At 41.7% G+C, this 14,390-nt stretch overlaps 1 protein-coding gene across 1 annotated transcript in view; it reads right to left on the bottom strand.

Annotated features, from left to right (window-relative positions):
* Positions 1-14,390, bottom strand: part of ARHGEF38 (Rho guanine nucleotide exchange factor 38) — a 40,361-nt gene that overhangs the window by 7,197 nt on the left and 18,774 nt on the right. Inside the window, exons 5-10 of the mRNA XM_066186286.1 lie at positions 11,980-11,997; positions 7,770-7,969; positions 7,137-7,270; positions 5,446-5,550; positions 4,160-4,282; positions 1,297-1,617 (exon numbers count right to left, since the gene is read on the bottom strand). Coding sequence (XP_066042383.1) covers positions 1,297-1,617; positions 4,160-4,282; positions 5,446-5,550; positions 7,137-7,270; positions 7,770-7,969; positions 11,980-11,997 — 901 coding nt within the window. The remainder of the gene's footprint in view (positions 1-1,296; positions 1,618-4,159; positions 4,283-5,445; positions 5,551-7,136; positions 7,271-7,769; positions 7,970-11,979; positions 11,998-14,390) is intronic.

Below are 14,390 nucleotides of genomic sequence, written 5' to 3' on the forward strand. Positions count from 1 at the left end.
ATCTATGCCTAATACCAAATGCATTTGCTGATGTAAACAGGAAAAAAAGAAAAATAAGGTCATTTTGTAGCCAGACCCTCACAGAAAACAATGCCCAATACGACAGCTTTCAAGATATGAAAACATCAAATTACAGGGATAAAATTTCTTCATGCGGAAAAAGCCTTCATTTTCCCATTAAACGCCATAGCTCTATGTTTTGATCCTGACCTTGTTTGCTTAATTTTTCAGCTGCCCCTTACTGTAATGTGCTCTGTTCCAGCCTTGATGGAAAGGAATACTCCAGAATTGCCCTACTAAAGTGTGTTTCCCAAGCAGCCTTGCTTCTGTTCAGGTAAGTGGATTTATATGTGTGGAAGGCATTGTTGCAACCATATTTCTCAGGGGGTTCAAGTCCTCTAGGCAAGGCTATTCATTACTGCCAAGACATATCTGCTGGAGTTTCTGCATCACATTTGGATTTTAAAGCAACTTGATTTTCATAAAAAATATTTCATCAGACTCCTAACTTGTTTCTTTTTTGCAGTCATCTGTGAATCTGCAGGTCTAGCAGCAAAGGAGGTGTTCATGTACTTTCTTATAATTTCCTGTGTTTTCTGGGCTAGTCAGGGTACATGGTAAGAAATGCTAGCAGCTGCCTTCTTTTTGCCTTCTTGTAATATTCTTGCCATTACTATCACTGCAACAGCGGGAACAGTTCCATTAGGATCGTGCTCGATTAAAAGCCCGGGTCTGTCAAAAGTTCAGAACCTAAGTTTCTCAAAACACACTCCTGAGTGACCTTACTGTGGCCTTCAGTATGTAAAGGGGGCCTACAGGAAGGCTGGAGAGGGACGTTTTACAAGGGCATGTAGTGACCGGACAAGGGGGAGTGGCTTTAAACTGAACGAGGGCAGGTTTACATTAGTTTCCTCAAACCCTGGTGAGGCACTGAAACGGCTTCTGAAAGGAAGCTGTGCGCTCCTCATCCCTGGAAACTAAAGGTCGGGTTGGATGGGGCTTTACGCAACCTGGTCTAGTGGAAGGTATCCCTGTTAATGGCAGGGGAATTGGTTCTAGATGGTCTTTAAGGTCCCTTCCAACCAAACCATTTTGATTCTATGAACTTAATCTTTACTGAGGTTGCAAAGGGAAAAACAACTAAATCTGACTGTGCTCAGCAGAACAAACAAAATCACAAAATCAGTACATCAGTGCAGCTTTGTAGATATGTGTCCTACATAATTTTAGCCAAAGCATACAGAATGAAAAAAAGACAAATTGAGGCACAGCTACACCTGTTTCTAACGTACTTACTGGAATAGGCACCACAACAGCAGAGTTTGATTGAAGTGCAGCAAACATAATATTCCTGAGGAGGGTGATAAAGCAACGTAGACAGTTCAACACAATCTTTTTGGCTGCGCTGTTGAATACTTGAAGTTCTTCCACTAGCTGTGCATTTAGAGCCTCATATTCTTTTTTTGCCAGGTCCAGCTCTTCTCCAGCTGACCTCTGCAGGCAGCTGTTGTAGTCCAACCACTTGTCATAGCGCTTCTGGATGAGCTTCTGAGGGCCTGGAAACAGGGCTTGCAGTGATGAGAGAGGAGTCAAGACAAGCTTGTCCAGCTGGGCCATCTGGAAAGTATAAACCAGACCTACTCATTACCTTATTCATACAGTCCTTCAGATGCCATAAGGGGTTGAGCCTGATGGCAGCCCACCAAGCAATCTGTTAATCACTCTTCACAAAGCATTGCTGCCAGAGGCAGTTTCAAGCAGGGTCCAGCACAACTTAGAATCTCCTTCATGATGGGAGAGGTATCAGTTTTTCAGCTTACAGTGTCTGCTAATGGCAGTGGTCCCTTGGAGTATGCAGCCTCTGCCCTTAGGGAGCTGCCACTGGGGGAAAACAGCAAGGCTTGGTCAAGTGGTCAAATAAAACTGGGATTTCCTTAGCTGGAAAGCCCACACCAATATTATACAGTCTAAAGCCAATGAGGTCTTATTAAGTGGCAGTCTTGAATCCTCTCAAAGCTGCTTTTTTTTTTTTTTTCCCTCTCCTAGAAACAGCTGTAACTCAATTCCTGTTTAAGCAAACACAAACAATCACTTGATTTGATTAAATTAGGTTATGCTTGTTGGTTTTATATCTAGTAATCAACAAAATTAGACACCTGGTAAAAAAGCAGTCTTCCTCAGACTTCTCCATTAGTCTCTAATTGTCTCAAGGGATTAATATTGCATGAAATAAAATTTATTTTTGTAAGTCATTTGTTCAAATACAGCACAGGCTTGTAGTGAGTGAAACTCATCATCATATTAAAACTCTTGGACATTCTGTGTGAATTAAGTTATTGGGTTGGATGTGAGAATAAAAAAGCAGCTGCCTCTGCATTCTCGAAAACATACCAGAGTTGAGGAGAGATCCATTTTAGCCTCAGAGTTGCTCTCCAAGGCCAAGATGATGTACACTGGCTAAATTGCTCCTATTTTATTTCCACCTGAAAAACTGGGCTGTGTTTAGTGAACCAATTTTTGATGCATTAAGAAAACAATTCTTCCAAACTGCTGGACTTGATTTCTGAAAAAGAGGCTATTGGGAATTTCTGCCTGAAAATTTTCCAAAAAATCTAATGAGAGAGGAAGGTATACATTATTGACAAATGCACAAAGGGAGAAAAAACCAAACTATTAACCTGAGCCCATTGCTGAGATTTCCCTTGATAATAACATTTCAGGAAAACATGTGAGGAACACTATGGGTTGTTCAGTGAGAAGATCTACTCATTGTGCAATGTCAAGCCAAGGGTGTTTTAAAAAACCTATATGCCTAGGATAGGGAATCCTTGTAATATTGTACATCCAAGTCATGGAAATAAACAGATATTAAGTACAAATTAGCAATTGTTAATAAAAATCTCCATGGTTAAACTAAATAAAATAAATTAAATTAAGTTGTTGGTTGTTTTTTGGTTTTTGTTTTTTTGGGGGTTTTTTGTGTGTGTTTGGTTGGTTGGTTGGTTTTTTTAATTACACAGACTTTCAGAGCAGCTAGGTCATGAAACAATAGCTGTTAAAATCTTGTTCCTAAAAAGTTTTCTGTTTCATCTGTTGTGGAATTCTACTTTTATGTTTCTGAATATGGGGCAGCTTCCATAATGAACACACTCACCGCTGCAGTGACAGAGAGGTGTTATTTTGCACTTTATGCAATAATTCATCGTAAAGACATTGAAAATATTGTTTGGATTACTGAGATTAATTTTTGAGGTACTTCTCACATGTGGGAATTTCAAACTAAAGGAAATACATAATCTTATATCCCTGTCATTATCCTGGAGGTTGTAGTCTGTCAAAGAGCCTTCTGTTTTTTGGCAGACTCTGCTTTCAGTGTTTTGGAAAGGACTGAATGGCTATATTCGAGTCAGCACTAATCTAGGAAAGTGTAAGAAAACCTCCACCTCTGAATTTTTCCAGCTTGAGCAGCTGTTTGAAGAAGCAGCCTGTCCCATTTTGAAGGGACATTTAAGTATCTTATTAGAGCCAGACCTTAGAGTTCATTTTAATTCTGAAAGCAGAAGACTAGCTGAAAAACTATTCCTATTTTTCAAATTGCTTTATTAATTACTATGGGCTATGTTTGGATTTTTCATGGTTTCCCTATATGAAGGATTTGACAGCACTATGTTAATATCTGGACTTGATGATCCGAGAGACCTTTTTCCAGTTAATAAATCTGAGAGTTTTACAGATCTGTGATTCCAGGAGCTAACAGTACATAAGCACGGTATCAATCACAAAAGTCATCTAAACTGCAAGTGCTGGTAACAAAAGTAGCAAGGCAACAACAATCTGCTGCTCTTTTCTGAAGTTCAGGTGAAACAAATACAGAATTGTTCAAGTGATACAAATTTAACACAAATATTTTAGTATAAACCCAGGAATTTAGCTTGACATGTTTTCTTTAGTTCTTCTAAGAAAAACACAATGCATTTATATTGTGTATTATCTTAGTTCTTGGAGAAATTCAACAAAAACCCCCGCTAATCTTTCCAAATAGATTCCTAAGCTGTTGGTTTTGTTTTTTTTTTTCTTTTCTGTCCTAGTCTTCCTCACATACAGCTGTTTTCTCAGAAATACAGATAGCTGTGTAACAGTGGACATTGCATAAACTTACAAAGTCTTCACACAGATTTGCAGTGTTGGTCCGTTCTTCTGAAGAGTCATTAACTTTGTCATCTTCATCTTGCAGAATTTCCTGAAGCCCAGTTATATTCTGGGCAGCCAGATGTATAGAATCCTAAATGAGAAGATGGTAGGAAGATGAAACTATTACAATCTGTTTTAATATGCTGCATTCACTCATGCAACTACTGCAGTAATACTGATGGAATCAGAAATGTTTTTCGTGTCTGACACCTGTGCAGCTGCTGTGCAGTTTGCAGTCATTGTGAGGTTGTTTACTGTGATAATATTTTCCTGTGCTTTGTCTATTTTCAATGTAAACTACTTAAGAATCCAGTTGTTAATGTTCAACTGAAAGAACTATGCCCTAAACTAATGAATATCCCACCGGATACTACTCCAGCTACTCCTCAGCAAGAAGACAGTTTACCCTACACCCTCAAAAGTCTCTTTTGGGGGACTAAATAGGACTACAGTGGTGTCTTTCAGTTACTCAGAATTTAAACCTTAATGAAGTGTTGATCTGTTTGGATAAGGAGCTGTCAGCACCATTCCAGGCAACAGCCCTCGTTGGCTGAGCTCCCTGGCCTTTCCCTGTTTGCAGAAACAAAACAAGGTGTGTTTTTGATAAGCCCTGGCCAGCTGGTTACTGATCTTGCCTATCTCTCAAACAATGTCCCTGCCTGGTTAGGGCACACTTACACTTTTCCAGGCCTCATGCCATCTACAAAGCTGTCAAGTAGTCCATGGGAGGGGCATGCTGATAAATCACAAGCCACCCTTCATCTCTGGAGAGAAGGAATGAAGCAAAGACATTTTAGAGAACTCGAGCACCCTGTGCATCTAATGCTAGCCCTCAGCACAACCTAAACATGGGAAAAGGGAAGGAGTCCTTCCATCCAGAATATGTTTTTTTGGATGTTTTAATTCATGTGGCTGCAGCTCAGTTCTTCAATCTTTAATGAGAAGCAGTTGGTCCTCCACTGCAGCACATAGAAAGTCCTGACACTGCCACCAGACAGCACCTTCTTCTCTGCACCTGTGGGTCTCCAACAGAACCTGCTTCTGTCAGGGAAAAAATGCTAAAGTGTGGGCTTCAAAACTTCTTTGTCATGGGATCTGTAATGCAGTGGCAGCACAGCTTATTTATTTAATACTCTGATGTAGCCAGTCCTGCTTATAAATAATTTGGTGTTGCCCAGCCAGTGGCAGAAATGTGTGTCAAACCGGTTATGGACAGGGTTTGTGACCACAGACTGCAAAAAGGCCCGTACCCACCTGGAGATGTTGCAAACAGAGCGAAATGTTCTTCACACACAATTTCACAGTCTTCTCTAGACTTTGAAACAACTTTTCTTCTTTATTAAAAGTTGGATCTTTCACCTGAAATAGACATTTGCAATGTCATTTTCGCACCCCAAAAGAGCCTGGCTAACGAAAGAAACATCCAGAGCGCTGCTAGAAAAATCCCTGAACTCCTCCCTTTGAAAACAGATCAACCCCTAATTCTCCCAAGCTCCAGCTCTAATTGAAGAAAAGCCAAAAACCACTGGGCAACGCGGCACAGAGTTTGATTTTTAATCCCTGTGGAAGCAGGGAGTTGCTTTAGCGTGCCGACAAGACGCTTCGCTTCCCTGTGTCGAGGGAAGGACGGAGGAAAGGCGGGATATCGTCGGGGCGCTCTCCCGCAGGCCGGCTGTAGATGGAGCTGTTAATCCAGAGCCGTGCCTGCCTTCCCTCTGGAAACGCCGGGAATGGCCTCGGGAAACTTCTTTACGCCGGCTGGGAACACCCTGAAAACGCGGTGATTTCTGCCCCCCGTCTTTTCCTGCAGGGGCTTCAGAAATCTCGAGTCACGTCTTAGTGGTTTTGCCGTGAGGGCCTCAGCGTGTTTCAAGACGTGAGTGGGGAACTTTCTGGGTCTAATTAAGCTGAGGAGAGATGGCTGAATCTCTAACAGATGCATTCTGATACTAAAAGGATCCTCAAATGTTTTGAGCTTAATTAGAAACAAACCCAAAAAAACATAAACCAGAAGTTTCTAAAGAAAAAAAAAAGGAAAAGAAAAATCACATATCCTCTTAATCAAATTTAATTCCCTTTTTCTCGGATTTTATAGCCTCGCTGGTGTCTGTCACATTCTGAATACAAAAATTTCCGCTGTATAAATAAATGAATAGAAAAAAAAGATATGTCGGTGGTTTGGATCAGAGAAAGAGGGGAAACACTGATAAAAAACAAACAAGGAAAAATTGCATATATCTTGTAAAGTCACATCCAGAAAGGCAAGTGACCTTGTATAATCAGCCATCTCATGCAGTGAGGTGCATTGGATATCACTTTCAAGGTTATTTTTAATTGATTTTCTTTGAGATTTCGATTTAGGCTTTCCTGAAAATGTTTATCCTGCTAGGCTTTGAATTACAACTTTGAAATTATGAAGGAGCATTTTATTTTTGGCAGCCCAACACCCATCAGACTCATCACAGAGTTCTTTGTAGTTTTGATGGTTCCAGGTCTTTGCACATGTAGAGGCAAACCCTGTGGCTGTTCCTAATTAGAGGTATTGCTCATCTTCCTTGATGGATTCCAAACCTTAATGCTACAACATGAGCAAGATGGACTGAATGCGTTCTCAGCCCCGACAATAATTACTGCCAGGGTGTCTGCAAAATGCTGACTTCAGGCTGAGGTTCACAAAACCACCGCTCACTTCCTCTCTGCTGAAGACCAGAAGTTTGAGAAACTCTTGTGTAAAAAAGGAAAAGGTGGAGAACACATTACGTTATTTTCTATTTCAATCACAAAGATCTTTCCTGTCTTCTATGACAGTCAGAAAATGACTTTATAAATTAGGCAGGAAAAAAAGCAGCCCCACAAACTCCATTTCCAACACGTTTTGAAAAAGACCCCTTGCAAAAGCAGAACTGAAGCTGTCAATGCAAATCTGCAGTTGGATGAGTAAGTACCTGAGGTTCTCCTCTCGTCAGTATTTTCAGATGGCTGGTGACCCTCTTGGATTTCTTGCTAATGGAGTGAATATTCAGTCGGGAAAACTTTTCTTTAAGGGTTCCATCATCGTCATTCTTCCTATACTTCAGCACTGCAGACAGAGAATTTCATTACATCAATAGTCTGTATTTACAGGACTTTTCACAGGGACAGGCACACAAATTTGAAACCATTTGAGAGCAGACACTTTGATGTAATTTGCTGTAATCTTGTGTGAAAATGCTCGAGAGGATGAAAACCCCATTATCAACTCTAACCTTGGCAAGAGTGAAGTTAGGGCCTCAACCTGGCAAGTCTAAAAAAAATACTGCTACTACTGCATCTTAATTATTATCAGTGTTTGCAACTGCATTACAGACACTATAACATGAATTCTTTCCCTGTTTCATACTGGAGTTAACCAGTCAGGTAAGACAGTTGGCTGAGGAAAAGGGACATTACGGCATTGTTACCCTCTTGAAACTCAATGTATGAAGCAACTTGTGTGGCAACAGCCAAAACTGATATAGTGAAATAGCTGGAGCTGAGACATGTCTTGTAATGGCCAGCCCAAACCTACAATGAAAGCACTTACTGTGCTCTTTTCTTACCTAAATCTTTCCTCCTTTTAAGTTCGTTGATGTTCACATTAATGTTTTTCATAGCAAAAAGGGCATCTTGTAGTGCCTCGTGGTCGGGGTGAGAAGCAGGAGTTGAGTTCAAGAGCTCATGGAGTAACAAGGGATATTTCATCAGCCGTTGCACTGGTTTGATCAACAGGGATCCCAGGTCCATTAGCTTTGGCTTTCCTCTGTAATTTACACCAAAATAATTGTCACAAAATTAAAAATTCCTTGAATTGCAACTACCACTCAAGTCAAAAAATAACATACATCTGTGAGGGAACAGAGGTGTTGTAAAGGAAACCCTCCTCACCCCCTCAATGAGAAATACACCCCGGGTCTCTGAATTTTCTGTTTTCAGAATTTAGCTTAGACATTAGCTCTGAAACTGTCCCACTCAGTTTAAAGGTGCATGTGGTATAACTCACACAACACCCAGGAAGGGAAGATGTAGGTGGAAGACCAAATAACAGGAAGTTTGAGAAATGCATGTGAGCAGGGCTGTTACATCCTGCTCTGGGCCCTCAGGCTTAAAATTGCAGAATTTCAATGCTGTGAGTAACTGGATGCCTGATCACAGTGCACCCCTTCTTACAACACACGCCTGACTTGGCACACTGACCCTTAAGCTTTACTGCCTTTCACCTGTGGTTTTTATCTGCTGGCTGCCAGTCAGTTACTTCTGATGATGCCTCAGCTTCCAAAGGGTACCAAATCTGGCCTGGGGAAATGTTGAACACACAGGATATTCACACAGGCTTGAGCCAACCTGCTGGAAGACTCCATTACATAAAGGCAAAGCAGGCAACTGGCCAGAGTGGCAGGAGGATGAGAATAGGACAGTGTCAGCTTCCAGCATGGGCATAGAGATGCTCTGTGGCTCTGGGCTCAATCCCCACTGGCTGGGCAGGGGCAGAAGAGCAGCATCCCCAGGCATTCAAGTGTCTCAGGCCACGAAGGCCCCCCTGAACTCTTGGGCCCCAGCCAGCTGAACTCAGCTCCAGCCCTGCTCCAGAGAAAAGCCTTTGCTTACACCCTCCAGGCTGGAATGGGAGGGGCTGTGCAGTTTGTGGGCTGTCACAGCAGCCTCGAAGGAAACAGGAAAGGACTGAACCACATGTGCCTTCATTACATTCCCTCTGGCTGGTAGAAACATGGGGTCTCCCCAGAATGGGTGGTAACACCTGGTGGCCAAGACCAGTGCCAGCCACTTGCAGACGTTCCAGCAGCAGGACAGACACATCCACAGCCTCCCCTCATGACGACACACTCCTCAGTAAACCAGGCACAGCTCCAGCACCAGCTACCTGGCACCTCCCCATTGAAACTAAACATGAGCCGCTGCTAACAGTGTGGAAGGCAATAAAGCAGAGCAAGCTTTCCATTTGTGTGCCCAAAAAGGCTCTTTTTGAGCAGAAAAGGTTTTCTGACATTAACTATGCAAGAGTTAAGGGTAGACAAAGAAGGATTTCTGCATATGGAAAGATGAAATAACACAATGTAGAAGGAAAGTACAAAAAATAGGGAACAGCCACATGGTTTTGCAGGCTGACATCTATTGTTTTGTGCAACAGAAAGCGTAAAAGAAAAAAAACCCCTTCATTCCTACTTTTATATGTGTAAAAAGTACAAGAGCCAATCCTTACTTGCTGACTAATTAACTAACAATTTGAATGCCTTTGAGAAGAGACATCTGCATATTTAAAACATTTCTTTCAAACAGGCATTATCTGTAAAAAAAGTTCTGCATGAAAAAAAATTAACAGTAGATGCCTTTTAAGGCTTCTTCGTGTCCCGAAACCTTCTCATCATTTCAATCCCCCTCATTTCCCCGGTATCTTACATTAAATAGAGAGCTGTTTTTTCCTTCTTTCAGCTTCCGGCAGCAATAATGAAAAAAAAAATCTTAAATTGTTATTGTTTTCTCTGAAAAGCCCTACGAATGCAAATCTATAAAAGCTGCCTCGTGAATGGAAAAATTTTCAAGTGTCTTCTCTTTACGTAGTAGAATTTTGGACAGCTGCCCAAGTGATAAACAGCCCTCTGTTCGGTATCTGCATGACACAGTCTTGCAATATGGTGTGAGAGATAGCAGGTTTGTTATAAGATAATGACTCCCTGGGGCACTAAATGGCACAAAGTTCGACTCATCTAATTCTCCCCAGCAAGATTAGCTGAGATAGCCACTCTCCCTGGATGAGTCCCATTTGCAATGACCCTGTTAGGACCCACCGGCCGCTGGGCAGGACCCGGCCTTGCCACAACTCAGGCAGGAGAGTAACGCCTTGTGACATCTATTGTGCAGAAAATTAAGTTGATAATTCATTTGTGATGCTGCTTCAGCTTTCCTCCCATGTTATTTTGAATTTAGCAAGTATTCTAAGTCACATGTCATTGTACTAATCTCACAGCAAATTATTAACCATAGTGCTGCAGTAAATGCAGCTGGCAAACTGCAATGAGCTTCACAGCACAGCCTCCCTCCTGCCTCCCAACAAAACAAAGTCACTGATATAGACACATTCCCACTTGTTCAAAAAGCCCGTGGTGGTGAGCTACACAAAGGCAGGTGAGGCAGGATTTAGTTTCATTCACTCTCACTACAAAGCAGCTTTGTCCAGTGGTAAACAGACAGCCAGTATGGTACAGGCGGGCTGAGGCTGGGGTGCTATGCAGCTGCCAGTTCTGAAATGGTATGCAGGAACCAGACTGCAGCAGGACTCAGAATCTTGGGCTTCATGGTCTACTATGCATGGCTTTATTTTAGTACAGGACATGCAGGGCAAATAATTCACTGTGCCATAAGTCTCTCAAGCAAACCCAAGGAATTCACTGAGGCTGCACAGTTGTTAAGCCAAGCAGAATTTAACCTATTGAGCTGCTAGCAAAGGGCAGCACTGTCTGGTATTTATGTAATTGTTTTCTTGATCATGCTTGAATGAAAAGCAGTCTGGGAGCAGCAACATCACAGACCGTTTGGGGGGAGTTATGCTGTATTTTCCAGTTCAACAGTGATCAGATTTTTGGGTGCAGTCCTGCCCAAGAGCTGTTGCAACTCTGCAACCTCTGATTTGCAGGTGATGGGACTTCCTGAGTGCCGTGCTAGTGAGGTAGCCAAGTTCAGGGAGAGTCCCACAGCTAAACCTGCTCATTGCACTCTGCACAGCTTTGTAAGAGTCCTTTTAAACTCAGAAAGTGAGTTGTCTCCTACACTCCACTGGAAACTGTTTGAAGGAGAAAACCAGACATTCATATCTATTAGGATTACACAAGGCAGAAGAGCCAATCTTGTGTGATTTCTGTATGTGTTGCTATCTCACACGATCATATTGTAACCCCCTGGATTTTTTTTATCTCTTGGAGTCCTACCCCTTGTGGGACAGGAGTATACAGGAATATCCCTTATCAAAACAAAATACAGAAAAACTATTTCCTATCACAGACAATAGCTTGAAATCCCCAAAAGTAGAGTTTCAACATGTAGGTTTTTAAAGCGTATTTTATGCAGATCATAGTTATAACATGCAATTGATTGACTGATTAACAAATTCTCTGACTTTACAGGTCTGTCCCTGTCATGCCAGTATAGACCACACTTGCTCCTCCTTTCTCCTAACATTTTGTCTGGGGTTGTAATCTTTCTCTTCAGCTCAGACAACCCCTCCTCTGACCTCTCACTGCAGGTAACTACAGGCAGTGCTGCATTTCAATGAACCCAACCTGCTGGATGTCCAGAAACTGCAGCTGTGATAAATTCTCCTTTACAGCTTTTCAAAGATGTCACATTTGGCACAGAAGTCCCTTAGCCACAACTCATCAGTGGCTGGCGAGTTTTCTGGCTAAGTTGCAATGAGCTTGTTCTTTTCTGATATTCTCCCAGCCACTGGCAGGGGAAGATCCTAAGGTGGGCTTCTCTTATAGGGCTACTGAAGGGGTTGTCAGCTTACAAATAGGTTTGCCTGAAGGCCTGTCTGAATTGTAGCAGGAAAAATGGATTTCAAAGACTGACATTATGCTGTTGACAAACACTCTTGCAAACCTCAGAGCATTCTGCATATGTCCTGGAAAACACTCCAGGTTATACTGACACAAAAGGCTTGTGTTCTTAAAATTTCCACCTATACAGCTTTAAACATATCAAAGATAAATTAAAGATATTTAAAGATTATTTTACATGTAAAAAAGGCATAGTACTTACTCTTCTTCATATCTCTTTCTGCAAAAGAGAGAAGAACAGAACAGGCATTAGATTCCTCCTAAAAGGATTTATACTGATCAGGAGATTCTCAGATACACCTCAGTGACACAGAGTAGCCATGACTGGCCAGTTAACTTAGGTTTCTGGCTGCTATGTGTCAGCAGAACTGCACAAAACAGCCAGAGGGTACTGGTGAATCTGACCCTGTAAGTTTTTGAATGGACAGCCCCAAATGAGAAAGGATTGTCAGAAACCTGGCTTTGGCTGTGAGACCCAGCCTTGTCCTCACACTGTTAGAGAAGGAGGTTTGCATCACTCTGCTAATAGTTGTGAGTAACATCAAGCCATTAATACAAGAAGTAAAACTAAATGTCATTCTTACACTTTACATACATTTCTGTCTACTCTCTTTAAACAGAAATGTATTTTTAAAAGAAAAAGAATACATTTCAGCCTTTTAGGGCGTAGAGTCAATGAAGTTGTGAAGTTTCTTGTAGACTACACATCAACTGAAACCTCTCTGGAGTAGGATAGTGTTGATACATATACTGAAAGTATCAGAGACTTAAATTGTAGTTTGTGAGCATAGAATGTTTTCTTATGGTATGAATACACTCAAATGCAAGAGAACCAAAAGTCCCCATCTCTGCATCAGGCTTTCCTGACATCACATCCTCAGCCACAGTTTTTTGACTGCCTGCACTCTTACCTCCTGGCTCACCAGTGCCTAGCTGAGCATCTGGAAGCTGCTGCTTTCATTGCTTCTGCACTGTCAGCGTTTTGTGTGCTTAGGACGTCCCTCTGCCCCTGTAATAGTTGACCGAGCTACTTCAGGCTGAAAGCTGAGCAGGTAGTTGCCAGCATCCTTTCATTTTTACCAGCTGCATTTCTTTGGCTAGGCTAGCAAACAACATCCCCAGTTTGCATAATCGCTGCTGAAACATAGGACTCTACAGAAATTGGATTTGCAAATGTCTCCAATGCAGACACCTACATTTTGGGATGGATTTTTTCCTCTTTGGGTAAAAAGGAATAGGAATCTCAACATAGCTAATTAAATCTGATTTGTCTATACAGATGTGCAGAGTGCCACTCTCAAACTGCTCCTGATATAGAACTTGTTTTTCACATGTCAGATACTACTCAGTGGAGCCACAGAAGCCCCTACTAATGTCAGCTCATTTAAGATTTTTTTTTAAATATTTTTTCCAAGGGAAAAGAAAAATATTTAACAAGTAAACATTTTTCAAAGATAGTCAGCACCAGCCCCCACATTTGTTATGTCTCATAATGGAAAACAGCCTATAATTTATTATAAGCATGGTTTTCTTCCTAGGGCAAATATTCTCCAATGGGTAGCAACAGTTTTAGATGGCCACAGTTCTGAATCCCAGCATGCACTTTCAGGTCTTAATAGTTGAATTGACTGCAATCTTTAGGTACTGGGAAAAATCACAGCCTAGTATATACACACCAGTGCCTTTATCATTGGTTCCTGTTTAAAGGCTAATCAGGAAAGAATAAGACAAAACAAGGCTTCATTGTAAGGAAGTCCTTGTCACTTCCTGCTAGCAAAGGCTACAGTCGTTTAGCACAAAAAATCCTTTCTCTTCACAAAGCCCAGCTGTGATTTTGGAACAGGAGCACTTCATGCTGGCTCTGGAATTCAAGTGGCAACATCCACCCTAGGATGTACATAGATGTAATCTTTTATCTTTATTTCCTTCCATGTCCCCTTGCCTCAGCAGCATGGATAAATGAACGACAGTAGTGGCTTCTCTTGATTAGTCAGGAAAGATTATTGTAGACATCAGCACTAAAACACTCAGGGGAAATACCTGGCCATCCATTAGCCTGAAGGCCTGAGTTTATATGAAAATTTATTTCTTTCAACTTCCAGGGTAGCTAAAACTTGAGAAACCTGCACATACACTTTGTTATATATTTAATAGCCAGACATGTTGCACAGGATAAGCTTAATTTTCAACATAACCTGTCTTCAAAGCAAACATTTCTCTCTTAATGTTATTAATATTTTCCTTCACCACTCTTTCCAGATTTCACTTGGATATACTTCCCGTCTCCTAAATATTAACAGATCTCTGCAGACCAAGCACAAATTAGGGTGTAGTTGAAATATCTGTTGTTGATGTACACTCCTTTATTTGTGACAACTTTACATCTTTCCTACAGGTGTGCAGCATGGGCTTTCCTGGAGCTGGAGCCAGACCTCAGGTCTGTATCTGTGGCATGTTCCCTCCTGACAGCTTTGTGTGATGTTTTTGGGAAATTGAGGGGCAAAGGGGATATATGGGTGGGAAGAGAAGCGCTCTCCATGGAGCGGATGAGCTAGTCCCTGCCACTAGCTGCAGGAGGAAGCTGTGTTGGAAGACAGATGGATGTTATTTGGT

Source organism: Chamaea fasciata, unplaced genomic scaffold, assembly GCF_029207755.1.
Source record: "Chamaea fasciata isolate MVZ Bird 193981 ecotype frontalis unplaced genomic scaffold, bChaFas1.0.hap1 SCAF_6, whole genome shotgun sequence".
In the NCBI taxonomy this organism is placed as follows: Eukaryota; Metazoa; Chordata; class Aves; order Passeriformes; family Sylviidae; genus Chamaea; species Chamaea fasciata.